Source organism: Carassius carassius, chromosome 10 (genome assembly GCF_963082965.1).
Source record: "Carassius carassius chromosome 10, fCarCar2.1, whole genome shotgun sequence".
Classification (NCBI taxonomy): Eukaryota; Metazoa; Chordata; class Actinopteri; order Cypriniformes; family Cyprinidae; genus Carassius; species Carassius carassius.
In genome coordinates, this window is record NC_081764.1 from 33,025,966 (window position 1) to 33,053,211 (window position 27,246).

Here is a 27,246-nt window from a genome sequence, read left to right on the forward strand (position 1 = left end):
TTGTCCTGACAACTAACAGCACTAATGCAGAAGACACGCAGACACAGACTTCCTAGATAGGCCATGACTCTGAGCTGTCACATCCAGCAGGAGTCAAAGAGACGGGGGACAGTGATGGAGAGACTCGCTGGTGTTCGTGGCAGCAGCACCTCTTCAGGAGAACACGCCGTCTTTCATCTGATTTCTCCAGAGTCTGATTCACAGTTGCTCTCAGTTGGCTCTCAGATCTCTGTTTATGACCTCATGCAAAATTCTGAATTTAAGATCTGGCTTCCTTTCAGTTCATGAGTTTGAGTTTGAATTAAGTTGTCAGCAACACAGGATGTTGAATTGAAGTGACAGGAAGTGGAATTAACTGAATTTTAAATCGCAGATTCTGATTCATTAAGGCCTACCTGTATCCGTCGATGAAGCTGGCATTAATGTAGTCGGACCCCTCCACGCCTCTGATTGGCTGCAGACACACACGGCTGGACTCGAAGGGCATGATGTTGACCAGTCGGTTCTTGAATTTGTTGCATGGCAGACTAGCGCTGATGAATCTGGAGGTGTGTGCTTTGGAGTTGGCTAGTTTCTGTGGTGAGAAAAGACACAGAACACATTCATATTGCTCAGAAATTGAGAAATAGACTTATACACACTACCAATCAAAGGTTTGCAAAAGAAAGGATGCATTAAATTGGTCAAAAGTGATATTTATAATCATGTAAAACATTTGTGTTTCATAAGTGCTGTTCTTTTGAACTCTCTATTTCTCAAATGTATTATGGTTTCCACAAAAAAGTCAGCATATTAGACTTCTGAAGGATCATGATGCTGAAAATTCAGCTTTGATCACAGAAATGAATTACATCTTAAAATATATTACAATAGAAAGCATTTATTTTAACTTGTAATAATGTTTCAGAATATTACAGTTTTTCCTGTATTTCTGATCAAATAAATACAGCCTTGGTGAGCAGCAGAAGCTTCTGGCTGAGGGAAGCTAATGAGATGACATTTTAACCTTTCAAACATTAACATTCTGTCATTTTCCATTTATTTTTGTGAGTTTTTAATAAATATTAAAAAAAAACTTGTTTCTTTTAAAAGTCAGCTTTTTGTGTACATCTTATTTGGCATCATTATACTGTATAACAGATGTTAATATATTCTAGATGTTACATTCAGCATTGGTCATTGATTAATGAGATATAAGGAACACTGAGTTCAAAAGTTAAGTTCAAGTTCAGTATTCACGGCAGAATGTTAGATTCCCACACTCAAACTCAAAAGCATTTTTTTCCATTGTCAACAATTGAGATCCTTCTTTGGCGGAGAATGAGGTGTTTTGAGCGACTTTGTTCTCAAACTTCAAATGATACTTGCTCTTTCAATCTCAGCATGTCACGAAAATGCATCATGGGAAAAACAGCCCATTAAAATCATCCATGTTGTGAGGGAAACACAAACAGGTTTGATTGATTCCCATGAACCATTATAGATGAGAGTCATAAGGAATATACCAATTCAGGTTCAGATTCTACATTATTATTCCAGTTGTTAACAAAATCAGGAATGTTTCTTTTTTTTTTTTTTTTTTTACTATTATTGTATTTATTGATATTTTATTTAGCTTAATTATTTTTATTAACACTTTACAGTAATATCTCATTTATTGACATTAGTAGTTAACAAGAACAATAGTTATATAGCATTTATTAACCTTCAATATTTACTAATCAAATAATTTAAAATCAAACAATGTACAATAAACTAACACTAACAACGCTGCAAGAACATGTTCATAGTTGTTCATAGTTAATATTTTTATATTTTAAATTTTTATTTTACAATTTAGTTTCATTTTAAGTAATTCTGTTATGTGCATTTATTTTATTTTTTTTGTTTTACTTTCGGTTCAGTTTTACTTTTTATTAATTTCCAGTTAATTTATTAATCAGCATTATTACATGGTTACTTAACTTGAGCTTAACTTGAAGCATTCATTATATTTCATTAATTAATGTCCGATGCTTATTCTAATATCTAGTCATTTTAGTGCTTTAGCTTAAGCCTATTTCAGCTATTATTATTAACATTTATGAAACATATATAATTTAAAGTTATATTTTTGTTTATTCCAGCTGTATTTCAATTAACAAAACAGTTATAGCTAGCGATAATAACCCTTTTCCCAACTCCAAAAAACAACCAAGATAAACATCTAAGCAATAAACGGTATCTTCTGCATGTTAATCAGGGGTTTTAACAAGCAACAAGGCATGGCATCGTCAGCTGCTTACTAAACATCAGAGAGGTTCTGATCGGCTGTGATTTGGTGCCTTCACACAGTGTTTTGAGGAGAGAAAAACTGACACAGGAACCCTGTTGTGTCGTGCCAGTTTAAGGTTGATGTGTGTGTCTGTGTGTGTTTTCTGACCTTAAACTCCAGTTCCATGGCAGTGACAGTGTCTCCGGGCGACACCTGCGTGAGTTTCTGGATGTGTGTGTACAGGCTCCGCGCCGGGACCTCTGTGTTTCCGCAGGTGGCAGCCTCCAGCAGGGCCTCGTGGATGAAGATATACTGATCTTCTGTCTGCACCATGTAGTTCCTCTGAGCACGCATGCAAGTCACGTGACCGTAGATATCCACCGACTTCTCATGCTTCATCCGCTCCAGCATGGCCTCTATTACGATAAAACAGCCTGTCCGACCCACGCCAGCACTGCCATGGGAAACACAGATGTAGAGTGAACTCACAGACACATGTGTATGCTAATAGATACGTGAGCAGAGATCATGCACTACCTGCAATGCACCACCATGGGTCCGGCATCAGGTGGGTTGCAGGCCTTGACCCTGCGTAGAAAGGCTAAGATTGGTGTGGGGTATTCGGGAACGCCGTGATCCGGCCAGGCCATGAACTGGAACTGTCTTACTTCCCGTTTCTCACTTGACCCATTCTGTTACAACACATTCAAGAAGATATATGATGTGATGGAAATGGGATTTTTCTTGCTGTTTTTAAATAAAGAAAATATGTTTATAATAACTACAACATATTATAATTGATTATAATATAGAAGTATAATATTAATATCCCTTCACAATCTAAAAACGAAATAAACTGCAAGAACAAGACAATAAAAAAACAGTTATTTGTGACATCACAACTATGGGCTTGTTAACTTATGACATATCAGGACCTATTTAGTATTCATCTGGCCTGTTGTGATGAGCTATAATAGTACATGGAGGTTGACCAATCAAAACACAGGTCTTAAAGATACAGAAAACCGAAAACAAAACGTCACAGAAAGACATTTTCAGCATTAATGAGCAGAGAAGTTAAAGATTCTAAATATGTCAAACATAAATCAAAACAGACATCTAAAACTTCTTTTCTAGTTTTCTAGTTCTTTTCTAGTCTTTTCTGGTTACATCATCATCCACACACAGACCTTATAGAGAGCGAAGGTCCTGACGCTGTAGGTGGATAACTCCACCGTATCCAGCATGGACACTTGAATCATGCCGTATGTCTCTGTTCCACGGCTAGGCCAGTACTGATCACACTTTACCTGCAATCACAGACGCACACAAACATCACACATCAGGGGCCATAAGAGCACAGGAGACGGCTGAATCTGAAGCAGATGGGGCCGTCTGTGTTGCGAAGCACCGACTGTTTTTAAAATCATGCCGTGTTTCTTTTACCAGTGCAGCACTGAAAATGTGAATCACTAAAATTCACATAATTTCCCATAATCTGTGTGTGCGTTCACACACAACCCGTAAAGGTCCCGTAATGACACGTGACATCAGGATGTGACGTTTAATGTACGACTCGAATGTTTTTTTTTTTTCTCAATTGTGTGCATAAGTTTTTTATTCGTATCTGTAGAATTTATGCACATCTTGGCGTTTCCATGCAGTGTTTTTAATGTGATATTCCAACATGCAGATAAAAATAGGTGGATGCAAACATGTATTGACAGATCAGTCCACTGTCCCAAGCATCTTTCACACTGGCCTCTGGACATCAGATAGTCACTATCTGACCAGGTCATGATCAGATATGTTAGCTTTACTTGGCAGCATAAAGTAAATGTATGCAATTGTTTGTAAATTTAACCGACTAAAAACGAAAGTAAATGAGGGGAGTTGAAATATTTCTTATGCTGTGGCTCCCTCTGGTGGACTGCAGTTGTCCTCTAGAGTAGCGGTCCCCAACCCCCGGGCCGCGGACCGATACCGGTCCGTGCGTCATTTGGTACCGGTACCATTCATGTTATTACTATATTTACAATATACCACAGTTTTTATGCCAGTCGTATCATTTTATTTTGTTGTATTTATCCGTCACACCTTAAAGCCCAGTCCGTGAAAATATTGTCTTACTTTAAACCGGTCCTTGGCGCTAAAAAGTTTGGGGACCGCTGCTCTAACCACATTCCCGGAGGACCCCCATCACTGCACATTTTGCATGTCTCCTTAATCAGTCACCTGCTCATAAGTAGAGACTCACATACTTGAAATGGGTGTGTCAGATAAAGGAGACATGCAAAATGTGCAGTGATAGGGGTCCTCCAGGAATGTGGTTGAGAACCACTGCTCTAGAGAGGGCATTTTTTTGCTCAGCCAATGCAAGTCTATGGGAAACCTTTAATATATTTATAAGTTTAAATAGTGCAACAATATGTTGGCTTGAGAAAGCCAAATAAATGCAGGCTAGATGAACAGAAGAAACTTCTTTCAAAAACATTAAAAATAGTAATGTTTCCAAACTTTTGCTCTGTACTGTATATAGAAAGACAGATAAATAGAGATGTTATACATATATAGTATATAATATAGTATAGATCTATACAGAGCAAATTATAATATAATTGTGAATCGTGAGGTACATAATTCCATTAGAAAGCTTGCATTGAATCACATTCATGTATATTGAGTCTGACCATGTGGAGGAATAAAAGAATGACCATCTGGTCACACAGCAGGTGAGGAAACACGTGACACCTCGCTCTCTCACAAACACACATGCACACACATCACTTCCTGTTCGACAATTTATGGTCACTTCCCTTCCTCTGTAATTCACAGACTGGACACTTTATTTGCATGTGTCCACGAGGTGTTTGGGATATTATTTGACATCCTAAAGGCGAAAGAAACCCCAAAATGAAATCATTTTTTCAGCCTCATGTCATTCCAACCCTAAATAACTCTTATTCTTCTGTTTTTAAATATTTGTACAGGTTTGGAATGACATTAGGATGAATAAATGATGACCATTTAAATTTCTTGGTAAACAACCCACTAAAAAAACATTATAAAAGCTGCTGCTTGAAGTAATGGTTGAAGTGCAATGTGTAGGGAGAGTCTTTATAGTGTTTAAAAGTCTTTAAAAGTTCCTATTTTGAAACTATTCTTCTAGAATGTTTATTTAGTTCCATATAAAGCCCAATACACTCTCCTGAAAGTTAATTTCTATGTCATCTGCATTTCTTGTCATGACTAAAAACATTTCTCTCGCTCTGAGGCCGGAGCCAGACAACACGAGATGAGGAGTGAAATCTCACCCTGCTCTTCTCCTCCAGTCTGGTCATCATGACGATAGTGCTGGTCCTCTGCTCCCACACCATCCTCCAGAAGTCACTGAACGTCTCGGGCAGAGGACCCTGAGTGGCGATGTAAGCGTTCTGCTTGCGGTAGCCGTCAATGTAGTTTCCATTGATGTAGTCGCTCCCCGGTACACCTGCGGTTCAGCAGTGCAGTGTTAACACACAATATGAAAGGCTGAGAACTGAGCGCTCGTTGCACTGATGGCCTTGATATGCACACATGGTATCTACAGACTTTTATTATTTATTTTCTAACTATATTTTAAAACGCATTTAAAGAGAGTACTTTGAAATAATCCAAAAATATTTAATAAACAGGCATGATTTGGACTTGATGGCCTTTCACAGAATTCAGTAGATGCAGATTCTGTGCAGAACTCACCGAAGCTGTATCAAAAATGTATCACGTTTGTATCACAAAAATATGAATGAACTGTTCACAACACTGATGATAATAAAGGTTTCTTGAACAGTAAATCAGCATATTAGAATGATTTCTGAAGCATCATGTGACACTAAAGACTGGAGGAATGATGCTGAAAATTCTGTTTTGCATCACAGAAGTAAATAAATAAAAAGCTATTTTGAATTGCAATAATATTTCAAAACTGCCTGGATGAGCAGAAGAGAGTCAATATAGGTTTGATTTTGGACTCACCATCAATGGGGGTCAGCACGACTCTGGAGTGATCGTAAGCGATGACATTTGCATAGCGGTTCTTGGGCTTGTTGACCTCTAGGTTGGAGTTTTCCCAGGTGAACTGCTGGCCGGGGTCAATAGACTGCAGAACAAAAAGATAAAACATGAGAATGTTTGTTAGAAAGCTACTCCAACACCACTGAAATAAAAAAAGGAAGACAATAGACACATATAAACTTTGAAATGATTAGTGTAAATACTAAATATCACGTGAGAAAACGGTAATAATTTCCATTTTACATCAAACCCTTCAAATCTTCTGCAAAAATAATGACTGTTTTCCAACATGTCTCCTAAATACGTTCTCATTTGCCCATTATTTAGTCCTGCCCCCAATCTTATTCCATTGGTTGAGCCAAATGACACTCGCCAAACGACAAAAACCTATTTTACTGGAACATAATTTATTTCAGAGTGAAACTGTATTTAATGAGAAAAGATAAAGGGAAACTGTATAATTTAATGAGGGAATGGACTATAACTTCATATGACAGGTGACTAGAGGGAAGTGGTTTTAAAATAAGACATCATCAGCTGAAAATGAAAGTCATTTCAGAGGTGGAGCAAGTTCAATTTCATTTTGATTAAAGTTTACAAAGCCTAGAATAATGTGCACCAATGAATCATTCATAAAAAAGAGGACTCTGGCACAGCAGGAACTGATGCTGCAAATCCTCACAAACCCACCACAACTCAAATCTCTACCTTGACCTGCATCGCTCCTGCGTTTTAGGGACCTGCTTAATCCAGAATGTACATGTACAGTTCATTCTAAGTGCAATGCAACATTTTTCTAGATGTCTGTGAAATCAAGAGCAACCAGAGGCTTATGTTCTGTCACTAACAGATGGATTATGAATAACAGCCTATGAATAATCATAAATCACTACACATCTGTCATATTGCAGGTGACTGTTCGCCAGCCTACACCTTCTAACAACAGTGCATTTTTATTTGATTTTGTTGATTTGTATGTGTGTGTTTGTTGACGTGCTGTGATGAGGATTATATTGATCGCTGGACATGCTGCATCAATGCATTTCAAATGAACATGCACAATCCCTATGCACTTTCTGTGTTTCATGCTGTGTCTTAATATTGTGTGCTAACCTGACACAATACGATTCACAACAAGCAATCTGGAAATTTGAAGGCGAAAACTCTGCACAATGCAGCACAATCAAAGCTAACCAGAAGAGCGTGTGACAAGTTCTGTCAGTTAGTTTGCATTTGCATTTTCTCGACTTGTATGACATCTCTCCAGATGGCACTGATGGATTTGTCATATTACATTAATGTTTCTTTCTCATCCATATGCGATCGGTAATATACTGTTCATGAGGAGTGTTACTTTAGACCAATGGGTTTTTGGTGTGAATATAACTCAGACCTACAGCAACATCTGAGCAATGAAATATTCATTTTAATAGCATTTAATAGTGTCACACTATATAGTGAAGTCTTCGCTCTTGTCTCTATCTAATGTATGGGTCATGTCATTCACAGGGGCGGAGCGGGGGTGTGGCTAATTGGGCTTAAGCCCCAAATGTTTTGTCAAAAGCCCCAAATCTTTTAGTTTTTTTTTAAAATAACTTCAACTTTGTTTAATTTCCTCAAGTCTTTCAGAATGCAGGGGCAAAAAATTAAACGAAAGGTCAGACGGTAAAGCATCGTGCATCACATTGCCAATTGCCAATAAAAACTAACAAAGAAGAATATAAATCTTCTTCGTCATTGTCATCAGGGGCTGGTGGGCTTTTTTATTTCACCGGCGTCGTAGCATGGTGGGGGGGTTACGTTTTCTCGTATTCGTACTATTATCATTTTCCCAGATAGTGTATAGATTTTTAGGCATTCTATTATCTCAAACAGCCTGAAAAATAGTGCATTTAGCTGAGGTAAATGGGGAAAAAAATCTCCCCGAGGGAGTATGCCCCTGGACGCCCCTAGGTTTGGGCTAAGCCCCAAATGTTTCCATCGTCTGGCTCCGCCCCTGGTCATTCATATCATACAGCAGTATTGAGAGGGAACATGTGTCTTATTCATTGGTCTCCTGTTTCTCACACTGAAACATCACAGGTTTTAATGCAGACATATCTATGATCTGAGGATGTGTTATCCTTGTGTGCTGTAAGCTCTGCCCTGATCTGTGGTTGCTCTCCAAACACGGAGAAAAATAGCAGTCTCTGAAGTGAAATACATTTACAAAGTTAATATTTATGTATCACAAGCTTCATTCAGCTTGACTGAAGGTCTGTTGGGCATTTTTTCATCTCTCTGTTTTTTTTTTTTTTTTGGTTTTTTAAAAGAAGTCTCTTCCACTCACCCAAGCTGCATTTATTTGTTTAATAAGATAGTAAAAATGCTAAAATTGTGAAATATTATTACAATGTAAAATAACAGTTTTCTATGTGAATATAATGTAAAATGTAATTTATTCCTGTGATCTGCAGCTGTATTTTCAGCATCATTCCTCCAGTCTTCAGTGTCACATGATCTTCAGAAATCATTCTAATATGATGATTTGCTGCTCAAGAAACATTTCTGATTATTATCAATCTTGAAAACAGTTGTGCTGCTTCATATTTTTGTTTAAACCGTTATACTTTTTTCTTGGACAAATAGAAAGTTCAAAAGAACAGCATTTATTTGAAATGTTTGAATATTTTTTAACATGATAAATATCGAATTGTAATTTTGATCAATTTAATGTGCCCTTATTGTATAAAAATATTAATTTCTTAAAAAAAACAAAACAAAAAAACAATTTGAATGGTAGTGTATATCAAATAAAATGCATGTTGTTCTCAGTGAGGACATTCCCACAGATGACAGGCTCACACCGATCTATTTGCATTTTTATTATTTACCTACAGGTATATTACTTTCTCTCCATCTTTGTACACAATTCCCTCCCCATATGTCTGTCTTTATCTGTTTATCTTGTTAGCTTCTTTTGTATTGCAGTTTAATGTGTGCCATTTGGCATTTGATTAAATCACCGTTGCTCTCTCAGTTTTTGATGTCTATATTAAGGTCTTGATTGTTTAAGTACTCAGAAGAGCTGCTCAATGTAACAAGTCAAGCAGACAGCAGAGTCCCGCCCCTTCCCTACACACACACACACACACACACACACACACACACTGCAGAATTATCTGTCTAATAAAGCAGGTGACTCTCACGCTAACTACACTTTTAATAGAGTTGTTTCCCAGCTTTAATTTCAAGCTCTGGTGATCTGGGTACTGCCTTGTGATGCTGATGTGATTGTGTGTGTGTGTGTGTGAGAGAGAGGACTGTCTGTAAATGCATGTGTAAGTGGTAGTATTATGAAGGTGCACAAGATCTTAGTGTCATTTCAGCACATTTGAGTAAAGCACAGCAGTACTTGTTGAACATGAGATGCTGAAGGGCTCACATTTATAAAATCTTTCTGATTTATATAAGGAAAACACTTTTAGCTGTTTGTCTGTGATTTAGTAGCCACAGCATCAGACAGTCACCAACAGGCCATTCACTGTGTGATTCATTCTGCACGTAAAAATGTCAAGGTCAGGCTCAAAATTTGCACTTTCTATATGTTTTGCTGGATTTATGCAACTTCTGGGAGTTGGGGTACATTTATCCATCAAAAGTCATATTTTAATGCAATGAGCTCTTCTGACAAAAAACTAATCACTGGATATTTTCAGTTTATTGTCAATTTCTTCATTGTCTTCTATACAGATCAAGTTGGTCTATTATTGTGGCTTCAGCTATATTGAATAGATCTGCCCCTAACTGGCATATAAAAGATAAAAAGTGTGGTTGGTAGCTTTACATGTAGTTCAGAGGTGAGATTTTCTAAAGTGAACCCAAACTACCAATGGAAGAACTCAATTCACTATCAGTTCTCAGACCAAATTAAGTACTTAAAGAACTAACAGTATTTATGTTAAATAATAATCGTTATAAATGTCTTTACTGTCACTTTTGAACAATTTATTGCATTCTTGCAGAATAAAAGTATTCATTTATTACTGACACTAAACTTGAAATGAATAGTCAGTGATATGATTAGCACAATTGCTAACTAAGAATGTGCTCAGGCTTCACCATAACTACAGTTTGGAGCTCTATTTATAACTGATCTGCTTTAAATGTACAGCCATGATAAATCCACTCTTTCCTCAATGTTAGAGGAAACTTCTTTACTCTTATCTTCATTTTTCTGTCCTAAAATGTACATATTCACACATGCAGATGTAGGTCAGACGAAGCACAAGTATTTTCCAGCTGCACAACTAATTTATTATGGATGCATTCTCCTCCCGTCATTGTCCTGATTTATCTTAGTAGACATTTTTATTGAAAATTGATGTTTGCAGGACGTCAAGCAATTATCCTTCATTGGTTTTAGTAGAAGGAAGAGAGAGAGAGAGAACGATTCTCCACAAAGTTGTTTAGACGGACAATCTGACGAGACTTAGGAAGAGTTACCTCATATTCCTGTGAGAAGCGTAGGCCATCGTTGGCTTTCAGCCGCTCGATGTGGTCAGCCAAAGCACAGACAGAAACTGGAGGGTGTTCCTGCATTCCTGCAGGGAGAAAGAGAGGATGAACTGATAGCAGAGATTTCTATTGGCCTGTTGGGTTTTGGTTGGCTGAACTGTGAGGAACAAACACACTTTGATTCACACAGTTTTTAGGCTTTTTGAAGATGGGAACAAATGAAAACAACCCAAAGCGTGAGAGAAATAGAAGACGAAGAAGAAAGAACTAAGCTTTTTGCACCATGCTATGTGCTAAGTCTAGTGGCAGTGATGTAAGCAGTGAACGGACATGCTCATTGACTGAAATATGAACCGCTTACGGGTCAATATCAAGGTGGCGTGAGCTGTCCAGTACAAAATGGCACGTAAATGACACCGGCATATTACACAGAAGGACTAGAGCACACGCTAAAACACCCATCCCATCCCACATCTTCTCAACTGAGGTGTTTGAGACTGACAGCCTGTGGAAAGGACGTGAGAGATGGTGAAGCTTTAACTCAATGCAGCCAAAGTGGTGGAGGGGGCGTGGCTTAGATCTTGATGGATGGGGGGAGGAGCATAGAGATGAAGGTAGTGAAAGTTCACACAGGAAAGCAAGAGTGAAACTAACTTGAAGTGCTGGGGCAGCTGAAGGCACTGGAACCTGCAGAAAGAAGATGAGGAGGGACTGTGATTTATGCCACTTACAGAAGAGAGAGGAAGAGGAAAGAGTATGTACAGAAAGAGCAAGAGAAACACCCATGGGAGGAAGAAGACAACATGAAACTGCTTCTCCAACATATTTAACTTCCGTAATATGACATAATTTTGATTGAAACAAAACAGACTGCAGGTTTTAACTCAATCTGATATAATAACATCATAATTCACCAATGGGCCAATGAGCTTGCTGCTCAACATTCAGATACTTGGCTAGTGCTTGCTGTACCAGTTGAAGCACGCTTTGGAAACCCTTCACCTTCCCCAGCTCCACCTGTATAATTTCATGTATTTTATATATGGGATTATTTCAAACATGTTAGATGTACAGCAGCAGTATTTACTACATGCTCACAGTAGCATGTTGTGGATGTATTGGCAGTAGCAAGTTGCTCTGCAGCAGGAGCGTTGCAGATCTTTTCTGCCAAGACCAAACACATTAACATTGCCATGTATATTACCATGCTAAACTCTCAGAGAGTTGTTATGACAGAAATAATGTAGGGTGGGGTGTTTTGATTAGATTAAGAAGCTGGCTGAGAAATTACTGGTTAATGTTTTTTTTCATCACATTAAACTAAAAGTAGTTTCAGAAGTTCTTCTATACATCTGTACATATATACATATATTTAAAAAATACACTACAGTTCATAAATTTGGGATCAGTACGATTTTTTTATGATTCCCATAGGCTGCATTTATTTGATCAAAAGTCCAGTAAAAACAGTAATTCTGTAAAATGTTTGTACAATACAAAATATTGTATTTGAATATATCTTGATTCTGATTATAATCAATATTGAAAATAGCTGCTTAATGTTTTTGTGGAAACCATGATGCATTTTTTAAGGATTCTTTGATGAATATAAAATTCAAAAGAACAGCATTTACTGGAAACAGAAACCTTTTGCAACATTATAAATTCTTTTACTGTCACTTTTGATGAATTTAATGTATTCAGCACTGTTGCTGAATACAAGTATACATTTCTTTAAATGAATGTATTGGCCCTTGAACAGCAATGTAAATAAGGTAAGTTTCTACATCAACCTTCTAAAGAATAAAGCACTGCCATCTAATGTATTATAAGCACTTTGGGCCATATTTTAATGATCTAAGCACAATGTCTAAAGTGCACGGCTCTAGTGCACTTTAAGGTATGTCCGAATCAACTTTTGAAACTAGCAAAAAACACTTGCATCACACCTGGCACCGCATTGCGCTGGGTGCATGATAGTGCCCTTTGTCTTTCTTTAGTTCACACATTAAAGCTTTCGATTCAGAAATCAAGGACTGTTTAAATTTCAGCATGTCAAAACACAAGAGGACGTTTGTGAGGTAAGCCATTTTTACATTTGGAAAGTTTCCTAAAGCTCTTCGAAACACAAATTCTAAACTTTCACAAGTAAACAACAACACTGGAAGTCTGGTTCTTAATTTGAAGATTTGTAAGAAAGGAAAATAAATTTCCATGGCAGGGAATTTGACATGTATTATTATTAATATTTCTCCCAGTTTCGCCACGAGAAAGACTGCTCATCAGTTGAGTATGCGCTTGTAGCCTAACAATCTGACATAAGAACATGAGTCACCTTGCAAATGAAGCAAAAGCAGATTTCTTATTGAAGTCAGCAAAATGTCTGAGCATTCAGAAATTTCCCCTGAGAGAGAAAGAAAGAGACAGGGAGAAGTGCAAAATATGGATTGAAAGGAGTGCGAAAGAGTGAATCATTCAGTTTAATTCTATCCATCAACTTCAAAGCTCAGTCGGAACCGAATGAAGCAATACGTTCTGATGCCACGGTGTGTGTGTGTGTTGTTTGAGATTAGCTGGCAGGTTCTGCTCCTCAGTGTGTCCTTCACCTGACAGTATGCCTCTGTAAATAATGTTTTGTCTTCATACCAAAGCTCCAGCTGAATCTCACATCCATAAATCCAGTGAGCAGTTCTGTCTCTCTTTCTGAGGTCTACATCCAAACAACCCCAAACTCATTCATTTCCTATAGAAACTCTGTTGCAAAACCTAGTGAGCATTTTAAGGTATCACAAAAGCACCATTACAAAAGGTGTGCAGTATCATGATGCTTCAGACCTCATTCTGAGGCAGCATTGCATGCATCTTTTAAGGATCTCAAAATGCATATTCAAAGATGATGGACAGGTGTAAAGAAATGCCCATGATAGTACAGAAGACTATGCATAAAATAGTTCAATAGCATTAATTTTTTTTTTTTTTTTTTACCTTTCAAAATCTTAAATGTGCGTTTATTTATATGAAGCTAAACTGACTTAACCTATGAGAAAGCACAGCGCAGCATTTATCCAAAGCATCTATTATGTGCAGAAGTCGCGTAAATGGTTTGTGGGAGCCACGCGCATCTGTTGACTAGTGCAGGTTAATTCTCATACTTTAATAGTATTTACAGCTCCTATCAGGCTGTGTGACTATGAGGAATAATTACCTCAAAATGTACGTCGTTATGCAGTTTTCCTTATTGCTCATGTGCCAGTGATTATCCCTATTTTATTTTTATTTTTTTTACAGAAAAACTGTAAAAATACTAAAGGTAAAAACCAGTGTAAGTTACCTGAGTCTTGTATCTCATGTGCTTTGAATGAGCTCAAGTTTTCAACAATAGCCCCCTCAACAGGCAAGTAAAGCCACACCTCCAAACCTAGCTTTGTTTTTAAAAATGTGATAAGCTGTTTGTAACTCAATAGCTTGGTGTTAAAACAATAGAAGACCATGGAAAGCATCCATCATGATGTACCTTGTGTTTGGTAGTTGAGCCTCCTCATTTCCACTGGGTCAGAGGAGTGGGCCAGTAAGTGATCTTTAACTCCAGCAGAATGTTCATCTTTAGCCGAGGGAGAGGACCGCTTCCTGTGCAGACAGGAAATGCCATCAAACATGAGAGTACAAACAAGAAAAAGAGATAAGGTGGATCTGTAGATATGTAAGATATTTCTTAATGGATAACACTCTACAGTAAGGTTCATTTGGTTTAATGTTAGCATTAGTCAACATGAACTAACATTCTAAACCATTTTTTTAATGTTAATTTCAATATTTATTAATGCACTATTAAAATAAAACTTGTATCTGTTAATATTTAATGGACCTGAGCTAACATGAACTAACAATAAATACAGTAAAATTTTTATAAACCAACATTAATAAAGATTAATAAATATGAATGTCTTGCTCGTTAGTTATGCTAATACATGTTGCATCTTGCCCTCCATCTCCTCCACTGGAGTCAGACGTGGCTCAAGTCGCTGCATACCGTTCATGTTCCAGGGGAGCCCAATCATGCAGCCAATGCACTCTCATGACAGCATACCCTTCTGGGAGAATGGACACTCCATCAGATTTGGAGTTGATTTGGTAGGGTGGCCATATGCGCCATTTATATGGGACACGTCCCGGCCAGGATTTTAATATTGCCTAAAACATCCAGAGCAGTTTAACCAAAAACATGCAGGTATTGTACATAATCGTCCAATCGTGGGGCTGCGTGCGAGAAGGTGAGATCTAGAGGGAACGATCAAAGCGATGCAAATATGCGCACGTGTTTGTTCATTCTATTGACCTTGAAGCGTCGCTGCGCACAAATCCAAAAAAAAAAACAAAGTGCGCCATAATGCTTCACGGTCAAACGAATGACCAAACACGTGAAAGCAATTCGAAAGCATAAGGAGCCGTCTGCTCTGCTCTTTGTAGCTCTCATGAATGTTACACAGTGATCAACCAGGTCCTCCAACAGCCCCTCATTGGAGAATCCTTCTGAGGAGGGATCTTCTTTCTCAGGGGCAGGGCACTATTTGGCACCCATGTCCCAATCTGTAGAACCTGCATGTTTGGCTTCTGGATGGGATGCGGTAGACCTCTCAGGCCTCTCACATGCTGTGATAGATACTATCACTCAGGCTAGGGTCCCCTCTACCAGGCAGGCCTATGTTCCAAATAAAGGGTCTGTTCATTGATTGGTGTTGCTCTCACTGAGAGATGCCCAGTTAGCATATGTCACTGCCATTGCAGTGCATCACAGTGCAGTGGAGGGAAGATCCTTGGGGAAGCACAACCTCTTCATCAGGTTCCTGTAAGGTGTGCATTGCTCCCTCTTAGGATCTCTTTGTGGTCCTGGCGGGACTATGGGGAGCCTCCTTTGAGCAGCTTGACTCAGTTGAGGTCAAATTGATGATTAAGACAGTGTTCCTGCTCGTGCTCACATCTGTCAAGAGGTTTGGGGACCTGCAGGCATTTTCTATCAATGAATCGTCCCTTGAGTTTGGGCCAGCTGATTATCATGCTATTTTAAGGCCATGGCCCGGTTATGTGGTGGCCAAAGTTCCCCCCACTCCTTTTCAGGACCAGGTGGTGAACTTGAAAGCGTTTCCCTTGGAAAGGGCAGACCCAGCCCCTGTATTTCTGTGTCCCGTTTGTGCTTTGCACATTTACTTGGAACACACCCAGAGCTTAAGATGCTCTGAGCAGTTCTTTGTTTGCTTTGGAGGACTGCAGAAGGAGAGGTTGGCCCACTGGCTAGTGGATTCATCACTTTGGTGTACCAGGCACAAGGCGAACCATGCTCCCTGTGGATGAGAGTTCATTAAAACTCGAGTGTTTCATCCTCTTGGGTGTTGGCGCCTGGTGCCTCTCTAGCTGCCATCCGCAGAGCTCCGGGATTGGCGGCACCTAATACCTTCGTGAGATTCTGTAATATCCAGGTGGAGCCAGTTTCCTCCCGTGTGTTGGGAATGAACAGATATTTTGCGGGAGGTCTGGCTTGGTGTCTCGCTTGCTCTGGATAGGACACGTGCATTTATCTTTTTCCAGTAAGTTCTCTGTCTGGTGAATCATGGTTGATTCCTCCAACACCCTGTGGCATTCAGACTTAGTGGACGAGTCTGTTACCGTGTCCAGTATTTGGGTTGCATGCCATTAGTCACCCCCTTTTATTGGATTTAATGCCATACATGAAATTCTCTTGGTAATCCTGTATGTTCTTTCACAATACAGTTTCCCTTGGTAAACTCGTGTTTTCCATAGAGAGTTTGTTTACTGTCAGTCCCTGTTGTGTTTCCCTGAACTGGGATCACAACAGTTTGTTTGTCTGTGCTGTGACCAGTATTACTATTCACACTACTATTTGAATGTGCCTCTGCACCCCAACGGTTGCTGAAATCTAGTATTGTGAGAATGTCAGAACACCCTTTTTTCAGCTGTCCTGGTAAGTCTGTATACTTGTTATGTGATCTGGGTTACAGATTGAGGTACATCTATCATCTGGTTATGGCACTTTCCATAAGGACCTCTAATGTCAATGTCGATGTAACATTGAATGTGACTGACTGAAAATAGAATGTCTTGGTAACGTATGTAAGATACATACATAATCAAGATGTTAACTAATAGCACCTTACTGTCAAATCTTACTGATTTTTTTTGTGTGTTAGTATGTGTTAGAGAGAATTAGCACTAATCTGAGCTCAATTAAACTCTTCAATTGCCTCTCATTAAACACCAAACACAAACAAGCATTTGTTATCGGATCAAAGAGAGCCACTCAATACCAACCTCTCCTGTTTGCTGCATCCCATGGAAAAAGATGGAAAAGCAGAGGGAAGAAAAGAGAAAATGTCACAGGAAGATAACGGCACAGGCAGTGTGTGTAGGGCGAATTTGTCAGAAATGTGGAAATGCCAATGCTGCTAATGAGCTCCGATTCGAGCTGATATTTGCAAAATGAGTTTTCTTTTCACTAAATGGACATCTAACTTGAACTAACTTGGCATTTGATTGTCCTGCATTCTTCAATAAGGCCAAAAGGAAATGGTCATAATTGAGAAGAGGGGCAAATTGTTTCTGTGACTTTGACGTAATTTAGGGAGATCAGATTTTTGTTAGGTGTGCTATAAAATATCATTTCTGCAGTATACTTCAAAAATATATTACCATTATTTGATCATTAAAGTTCTGTCAAAGTGTTCAGAAAAAGAGTATTCTAAGAAAAACTGCTGACCGTCATACTAAAATAAGATTTCTTGACTTTTTGATTTTCTGCTCTTACATTGAGTCAGCAATGTCTCTGAGAGATCCTGGCTATTTATATCTGACAGAAGGAAGTACAGTAAACTCTAGTTTGCTAAGCATGGCGAAAAAGAAAATATGGTCACTAAAGCAGAATGCAATACATATGATTTCAGTGCTGAATGACTGATTGTATTTTTCAGTAAAGTAATAGTACCTCTTGAAGAGCAGGATGGCGATGACTATAACGATGATGAGGACAACAGCCAGCACTGGTCCCATCACCCACAGCATCTCTGGGTCCTCAACGTGAGGAGACATCCCGCTGTGGAGCTTCACCATCATGGGATCAGAGTAAGGACTCACTGTGAACATCTTGTGATAAAGAAAGAAAGAGAGCATGGAGAAAGGACAAGAATTACTCAAATGATCAAAACACACATACTTATTCTTTATTATGACTACTTTCCACATTTTCACATTAAAGTCATCATAAACTATGACATACAAACAGAAGTAAAGGAATTATGCATTAATAAAATACATTTAAACTTTTTTTGTTAGTTAAATCCCTTTGACTTCAAATATTTATTTTTAATTTAATATTTCAATTATTTAAAAACACATTTGCATGGTCACTGTTCTCTGAGGTCGGTTATATGTCACATGACATGCAGGTAAACATTATATACATACATATATACATATATATATATATATATATATATATATATATATATATATATATATATATTTTTTTTTTTTTTTTAAATTTTATTATTTAAAAAAATGTAATTGTTCGGTTCTCATGAATCCCACTTTGAGAAACTCTGAAAATGAAAACTCGTAAATGTTGATTCTTTCAAACTCTTTCTTTAAATACTTAAATCAGGGATGCTCAAACCTTTTTTTGAACCCTTTTACCTCAGATATTTATTTTAATGTAATATTTCAGTAATTGAATTAATATATATATATATATATATATATATATATATATATATATATATATATATATATATATATATATAATATTTATCCTTTTTTCATAAGTGTTTATACGTGTATTTAAGTAAATGTCAACATTTCTTTTTCTTCAATTTTACATTTTATGATTTAATAAATTGTTAGGTTTTCATCAACTCACAAATCCCTGTTTGGGAAATCCTGTAATAAATACATTAAAAGTCTTTTTCTAAAAAAGGGAGGCGGGAGGACCAGCTCATTTGCATTTAAAGGGACAAACACAAAAACAGCGCATTTTGGCTCATACCCTAAAAGTGGCAATTTCAACAAGCTATATAAAATTATCTGTGGGGTATTTTGAGCTAAAACCTGGGGACATCAGATACTTATTTTACATCTTGTAAAAAGGGGCATAATAGTTCACCTCTAAAATGACACTATAAACATTATTGTAATGCATCATATATGCTTTATTGGTTGTGTCAGAGGATGTGATAGAGATCAAGCAAAAATATATTTTGTCTTTGGTGTTGTCTATGCCATCTCCTATAAAAATGTTAATTGTTGTAGGTTAAAATTTAGTAGATACAAATTAGTTGTTGTTTTTGGCCAATATGTATGTCAACACTGTCACTGTCAGCCTCATGTGATGTTTTATGACATTCAGTGATCACATACAAACTGAAAATCTATTGACGGGTGTTTGGGGAGAGCAGGAGGAAACCCTCACATCTTCAAAGTAGCACAGAAGTAAGGCTCCTTCCACAAATGCTGGCAACTAATCGTCTTAGTAACAGCTTTTAGACAGCACAGCAGGGCACAGGAGAAAGAGGGATCGAAACGGAAAGATAGAGGGAGTGTATGAGAGAGAGAGAGAGAGAGAGAGAAAGGGCTGAGAGAGGGGTAACATCTTCCAAACCTGCTGAGGATATGCACCATCAACTAAATCCCATCAGTGCTACACCTTCTGCATTGCTCCAGAAGCGACACCAGGAACCACAGAAACCATCGCTGCCCAAAACCCATTTACAGCAGTGTAGCACAAACACAGAGTCTCAGAGGAGTCTTAGTGCACAAACCAACAGTTCACCCAAAAATGACCACTATCTCAAACTTTATATATAGACATTTCTCTAAGTACCTTATTTCATGTTCTGCAGAGGAAATAAAGTCAGGTTTGGAAAAACACACTGCTAAATATGATTTCAAATATCTAAAATTCTTAAATCAAGATACATTTACTTCAGATAGAAAATTATTTAAATTATTAATTATTGTTTTTAATGATTTTATGCTTAAAACAATAAAAAAGAGAAATAATTGTTTTCCATTTGAATTAAGTCTATTTTTTGACCCTAAAGACAGATTTTGTTTTTAGCATGAACTTTTTTTTTTGTTTTCAGAAAATAAAACAATAACATAAGTACTAAAAATATATTTTTTTGCTGTTCATGAGGATGAGTAAATGATGACAGTTTTTATTTTTAAACAACTATCCCTTTAAAATTATTTCACAATCTGACATGAACCACAAGTTTTATCTCAATATAACCACAGATTAAAAAACTTATGTCTTTATCTAATTTGACACATCTGTGAGGAAATCACAGATTTTTATTTTTTTCTCAGTAATTGCGTTGCTCAGGAGATTTTTTGTGGTTAAATAATCACAGACACTATTCTACATCACAATTTGAATTTGGTTAATTATATAAGCCCTACTCTTCATTTATTAATAAAAATTCGAATTGTGTGACATTTCGTGACACTTCAATGACTGGATTCCATGATTACACATTTTCGCAACAATCACAGGGCTCTAGATCTGCCGGGGTATTATGATCATCCCCTCTGTCTCTCCGGCGTGACAGCAGAGTGAGGAAGCGTCTAAAAGCGCTGTGGGAATCTGTCGCTGGGATACTTTCATAGTGATCAATTTAATCTGAACAACCTCAGATGGAACCACATCCAACAGTGTGAAAAATGCATCTCTGACTGACTCCAGCCACTATTTACTGATGCATATTCATGTGTGTTTTGATTCCTCCTTCACCTCTGCTCCATCACTTCATCTGTAATGCTCAGGTCTCATTAATGATAGCATCTCTCTCCCCTCCGCCGTCACACTCTCTGCTGATCTGCCACAGTCCTTCATGTGATGTCTCCTTCTCCTTCTTTCTTTCTTTCATCTCCTCCTCCTCTAATCTGTTTTTCTTTAAGTGCTGCGGTTGTTTTGCAGTCAACCTTTTTCATCCAATTTCACACTCACTCCTTTCACAAGACCCTCTCATCCTCTCCTCTATTTTTCTCCTTTCATTCTTTCTTTTTTAGGATTTAAATTTAAGATTTGAGAATGAAGACTTTTTTGGTCATTTTGAGACTTTTTTGGTCATTGTCATTGAAATGCAAAAAAAAAAAAAAAAAAAAAAAATTGTATTAGGTCTTGTTTTCTGAAAAACTAAAAAATAATAATAAAAAAAATTTTTTTGCTTAAAATAAGAAATATCTGCCAATTTTCTAAAGGGTAAGGAAAATCATCTTAATTTGATTATTTAAGATTATTTTTCTTGTCCCATTAGAAGATATTTTCTTATTTAAGAAAAAAAGAAAAAACACTTCATTTTCTCAGAAAACAAAACTTAATATCTTCTCAAGTAAATGTTTTTGATTTAAAAATATTTAAATGTTTGCAATGGAAAACAAAAATAAAAAAGTACTTATAACTTATACATAACTATAATTTTATTTTATTTAAAGTAATGAAAATGATTTTATAGCTGCTTTAGTTTTAGTATTATATAGTGTTACTGTTACCCTGGGTCACACTAAACACATTCCCTACATTATGGGGACAAAACGTGCCCACAAGTATAGTAAAACCAGTAAATTTGGTCTTTGTGGGGACGTTTTTTGGGCCACATGAGACTACCAGCTTATAAATCATACAGAAAGTTTTAGAAAATCTAAAACAGCAGATAGTTTGTGTGAGGGGTAGGTTTAGGGGACAGAAAATAGTTTGTACAGTATAAAAAACATTTTGTCCATGGAATGTCCTCACAAAAAAATGGAAACCAGTAAATGTGTGTGTGTGTGAGAGTATATGCCTCACCGAGTCCCTGTCTTTCAGTGCCGCCAGTATAAATGTGCGATACTGCTGCTGTCCAGGAAGAGGTTTGTTATAGAAGCCGGAGTAGGTTTTCTCATCTCCCAACACAAAGGTTTCTGGAAGAAACTCCAGCTTGGCAGCGATGTAAGGTCGCAGGAAGTCCTGAGTTTGCCTCCTCCTCCTCTTCTTCACACCTGAGTCTCCATTACTCCCCAAAAGCTGATAAAGCAAAGAAAACACCTCATGAAGCACATCAGTAAAATGACAAACAATCTCAATACACTGGGAAAAACATACAATAACATACAAAAGATTTTTAAGGTGCGCAACACACACACACACACACGCACACACACACACACACACACATGTATAACTAAATTTTAAGGATGCATTAACTTGGTCAAAAGCGAAAGTACGGACATTTATAATGTTGTAAAAAGATTTTTTATTTTTTAAATCCTTTTCTTTTAAACTTTCTATTCATCAAAGAATCCTGAAAAAATATATCATGGTTTCCACAAATATATGAAGCAGCACAACTGTTTTCAACATTACAGTATATTAATAATAATAATAAATGTTTCTTGAGCAACAAATCAGCATATTATTATGATTTCTTGAAGGATCATGTGACACTGAAGAGTAATGATGTTGAAAATTCAGCTTTGCATCAAAGGAATAAATTACATTTTAAAATGTATTCACATAGAAAACAGTTATTTTAAATTGTAATACCATTTCACTATATTAAGTGAGGAGAAGAGACCCCTTTCAAAAAAATTCAACAATCTAAAGCCCCTTTCACACTGCCATTCCGGCAAATACACGGGTAAAGTTTTCCGGCAATTGTTCCCCGGTCGCTAGATTTTGCACTTTCACACTGCCAGTGATTACCTGGGATATGTGCGTGCTTTCACACACAACCCGTAAAGATCCCGTAACGACACGTGACATCAGTGTGTGACGTGTAATGTACGAGTCGAAAACATTAGGCACGTTATACTTTCACTGAAGCTGACGAACGATCTCGGCGTCAGCGTGGAAAGTGAGGAACAAACTGATCTCTGCTTCATTACAGTTTGCACATATTTTTTCATCGCGAACGTTGATCTTCCTTCAAAACAGCCGGTAAAAGAGTCTCGCGATAACGCGCATCATCACTTCGACACGGCATTAGATCTGGCTTTTGTTCACACAGCGCTCGTCCCGGGTTGAACTCGGCAATGTCACTAGGTCCCCGACCCGGGTTCAATGCCGGAATCAATCCCGGGACGTGTTTGCTTTCACACAGAATTCGACCCGGCAATGTTCCTGCAATTTGCCGGGTCCGACGTGCAGTGTGAAAGGGGCTTAACCAACCCTCACACTTTTGAACAATACGTTAATATATTGCCCAGCAATACTCTAGGTCTGTGCTGAACTGCTGATTGGCACTTTCAGTCCATGAAACAGCTGGACTGTGACCCAGAGGTCAGAGGTCAGAAACCAGCCTCAGGTTATTCAGTCACGGGCATCATTAATTCAAAATGACACACACTGTCTCCAATACATTTATCTGTCTCTTTATAGACCACTTCCTCTGTTTCTCCATCCATCACTCTTCCTCTCTTTTTCTTTCTCTCCACAACCATTATAACCGGCAGATCGCGGTTTATTTGGCTTTAGTAAAGCACATTTGGTGGAGATTGACTCAAACCCAAGGTCGCAGGATTGCAGATGAACAAATGGAGTCTAGCAGCAGAGAGAACGAGGTCTGCAGCGAGTATAATATCAGCATAGTGATTAACAGTAGCACAACTCGATCCAATAACACAGCTCTCATTTGACTCGGCAACACTCACAAATAAGGGGTAACTCGGGGGAAAATGGGCTGTTTCAAAATGCTGGTGACACCATTGTGATTTTTACAGAGCCACTGCGTTTTGATATTCAGTAGGCAGCACCTGAAACGTTTGCCTTATTTTGCAGACGTTAGTTTATTGGGAGCAAGCAAACTCATGAGAAAGCAGAAATGTGTTGGAGCTCAAGAGCTCAGTAGTAATAACAAAAATGCAAAAACGCCAAGAGAAGCTTTTTAAAAGCCCTCAAAGTGCCTGTGTTTCTCAACAGCTGATGCAGAGATATAGAAGAACTGAGGCGCTAAAAACAGGCGAAAAATAACAAGTGGAACAACAAAGTAGTTGCATCATACTGATGTACTGTATGTCCATAACATAAATAAGGTAACATAGTGCAAGACATCTGCTTGTTATTATTATGTGATTATACCAAACACAAACTCACCTCATCCAGATCCATATCCTCCGGGTTTTCCCAACGGCGTAGTGTGGATGTAGTTACTGGCACCACCACTATATAAAAACAACTAAGAGGAAAACAAACAAACAAGTCATTAATAATATGATACATTTTTCTTTGAGGTTTTTCTTATGATGAACACAAGTTTGGGGTCAGTAAGATTTTTTATTCTTTCGAAAAAAAGTCTCTTCTGCTCACCAAGGCTGCATATATTTGATCCCAGTAAAATCTGTAATATTCTGAAATATTAAATAACTAATATTAAATAAATTCTCTATGTGAATATATTGTCAAATTTAATATACTCTTGTGGTCAAAGCTAAATTTTCAGCATCATTACTCTTCAGTTTCACATGATCCTTCAGAAATCATTCTAATATGCTGATTTCTGATAATTATCATCGCTGAAAACAGATGTGGTGCTTCATAATTTTGTGGAAACCATGATATTTTTTTCTCTTCTTTCTTTACCTGAAATAGAAATGTTTTGTTACACTATAAATGTCTTTACTGTCACTTTTTTTTGCATCCACGCTAAATAAAAGTGTTAATTATTTTTTAAAAAGTCGTATGACCTGGTAGGATATACACAATGTTTATTATAAGGCATAACAAATTTCTTTCTACTATTTATTCAGTACTGTCACACTCAGCACATCACTCAGTACTGTTCATGAGTTACACCTGTTTCATGCCACACACAACACTGAGATTGTGATAATGAAAAGCATCTCTGATCAAGATTCTGGAGTTCACAAACCTTTCTAGCTGCACTTTATCACAGGTTCAGCAGGTTTGTTTGTTTGTGATGAAACCTTCTGTGTGGACATTACATCACTGATTGCATTCCTAAATGAATCTGTGACAGCCGTGCAGCCTGTGGCTCATTCAGTGACTGAAACAAACACTTGAAACCCAATTAATGACTGAGTAATTCCCGCGCTCTTATGCCAGCCTGAGCAAGAGCATTGTTTGATATGTGTGATGTCTGTAACGTCTGATGTAACTGCCGCTAACAATCTTGCTTGGGCTTTGATGAGGAAAAACGTCTGGTAGTTTCTAATTAAAGGATTTCTTTGGTCAGAACCGATCCTGCGGGCAGCGTTCAGCTAGCTCAGACTGAACAGAATTACACCAAATCCAGCACGCTACAAAGAACTAAACCCATGTGAGACGCTCCTGTGAGCTGCCATGGGAATTGTTTTAGTATTAACCTTCAGCCTCAGTCTCGCTAAAGCACAACGGTCCAATATTTGCCCAGAGAGGAACAGGATTCTTGTCTACATTTATTCAGAAAACATTGTTTTTATACGGGAAAACAAACCCTGGTTTCCATGGTTGCTGTTTTATTCCCACTGGGGGAAAATAAAGAGACATTTCAACAATGTTTGAAAAGTTTTTTTTTTTTTTTTGCAGGCCAAATGAAGCGAAAACAACAACAGCAACAACAAATCTGCCAACTATATGAATAAAAGAAGCTGAATGAAAATGCTGAGGATACAAACAACTGAGAAACAAGATGAAATGGAAACCTGGGGAATCACTCATCTCGACATGTACAGATCCAGCAGAATTTATTTAACAAATTTAATTACAGGTAAAATACATATCATTCATCATCAGCGCAGCTACAATGCAATGTGTCATGTTGCTAATAGCACTACAGAACAATAAACTATATGTGGGCAAACTTGAAATGTATTTTAGTGGAACAAAGTGTTTTTTGTGACATTTTCTTTATTTTCTTTATTTATTCAAAGCCTAGCAATGTCACATACCATACTGAAAGTCTGCTACTCTTCACTCAGATATGTGATCAGCTAAAGATAAAAAAGAATTAATAAAGTATTATATTTCTATTGAAATAATGTTTGTACTGTAAAACAAAAAAAAATATTTTAATATATACTACTAATACTGATTGGAGTAATTGTATTTTTTTTTAGTACAATTTTGTTTCTCGTTTATTTGCGTTGTGACCTTTAAACTTCTCTTTTTTTTCTCTGTTGTTTATTTATAAATTATTCCCATTACAAATTTAAGAAGATGGTTGGTGTGTGTTGTGTTTTCAAATGCTCGTTATCAGCAACCCACAGCAGAGCAAAGATGAAGTTTGTGCAGCTGCTTTTACTGTGAACCAAGCTGAAAACACTGAATCATGAGATGCTCACGTGAAAATTAAAACAGTGGCGCGCTTCACTCTGAAACAGAGTTCTTGCAGTGCTGTTGGAAGCTATGATGTCCAAATACATTGCTAGATCAATAATGATAACAACACTAACATGACTAGTGAAGACCTGCTGGCTGCACAAGATTACAGCGTTTCTCTGACTGACCTGACGAGGGCGGTGTTGTGTATTTTGGGCAGAGTGATGGTGAGTTTGCCGCCTTCCTCTGGGTCTTGTTTGTGAAGGGCCGGTTTGGTGGTGAACAGGTCCGGGGCGGTGCGGATGGAAACCTGCTGCTGCAGTCCGCCGGCGCTGTTCCCACGGCTCATCAGCACAAAGGAGTAATCCGTGTCTGGCTGCAGGCGCGTGATCAACTTCCTCTTCAGGTCGCCCTGTACCTCGACGCTCTGCTGGTTATACAGGATCTGACAGCAGGGGGCGCACAGGTTAACTCAGTCATGCAATGAGATTCTTTTAACACTGCATTTCTGTTTCATGACTACAGCATCTCACCTTGAAAGGCACTTGGGACTGGTAGGTTTCTGGCACCTCCCACGTGAGCAGGACAGAGGTCTTCATCACAGCTTTCACACCAAAGTTTTTAGTGAACTCTGCAGAGGAGGTGAGAATTAAAGAATTACTGCATATGTCACAGACGTATTTACACAGAGGAACCACAACGCTGTTTAAAGAGACTGCACTGATTAACATGGTGTACATACATCTTAATACCTTCATCTCAAATCACACATGAAAGCTAACTATCTGTTATCTGCATGTGCTTTATGCTATAAGGAAGATGAGAAGTCAGAACGCAGAGAAATGATGGAGAAACCACCTCAGCAGATATATTGTACACCAAAAATGAATATTATGTCATCATTTTGTCACCCATCTCATTTCAAATAATACATTTTGGGCTTATGATTAATTGTCAAACAAAATTTGTGACTATCCTAATTATTTCAAATTAATTTAAAGCACAAATATCTGAGTCAAAGCTGATTCTTAAAACATAAATAAGCTCTCCATTAAATCTTTAAATCTCCTGAGATTTCCAAGAGCAACCTCTGAGCAGTAAAGATTTTCTCTGGTAATTGCAGCTTTGAGATCAGTTTTGTTTT

At 37.7% G+C, this 27,246-nt stretch overlaps 1 protein-coding gene across 1 annotated transcript in view; it reads right to left on the bottom strand.

Annotated features, from left to right (window-relative positions):
* Positions 1-27,246, bottom strand: part of LOC132151445 (receptor-type tyrosine-protein phosphatase F-like) — a 193,884-nt gene that overhangs the window by 6,259 nt on the left and 160,379 nt on the right. Inside the window, exons 17-30 of the mRNA XM_059559541.1 lie at positions 26,636-26,733; positions 26,291-26,547; positions 23,940-24,021; positions 21,657-21,872; positions 17,799-17,956; positions 17,129-17,140; positions 14,319-14,431; positions 10,793-10,890; positions 6,269-6,392; positions 5,569-5,744; positions 3,445-3,564; positions 2,792-2,946; positions 2,423-2,708; positions 396-574 (exon numbers count right to left, since the gene is read on the bottom strand). Coding sequence (XP_059415524.1) covers positions 396-574; positions 2,423-2,708; positions 2,792-2,946; positions 3,445-3,564; positions 5,569-5,744; positions 6,269-6,392; positions 10,793-10,890; positions 14,319-14,431; positions 17,129-17,140; positions 17,799-17,956; positions 21,657-21,872; positions 23,940-24,021; positions 26,291-26,547; positions 26,636-26,733 — 2,074 coding nt within the window. The remainder of the gene's footprint in view (positions 1-395; positions 575-2,422; positions 2,709-2,791; positions 2,947-3,444; positions 3,565-5,568; positions 5,745-6,268; positions 6,393-10,792; positions 10,891-14,318; positions 14,432-17,128; positions 17,141-17,798; positions 17,957-21,656; positions 21,873-23,939; positions 24,022-26,290; positions 26,548-26,635; positions 26,734-27,246) is intronic.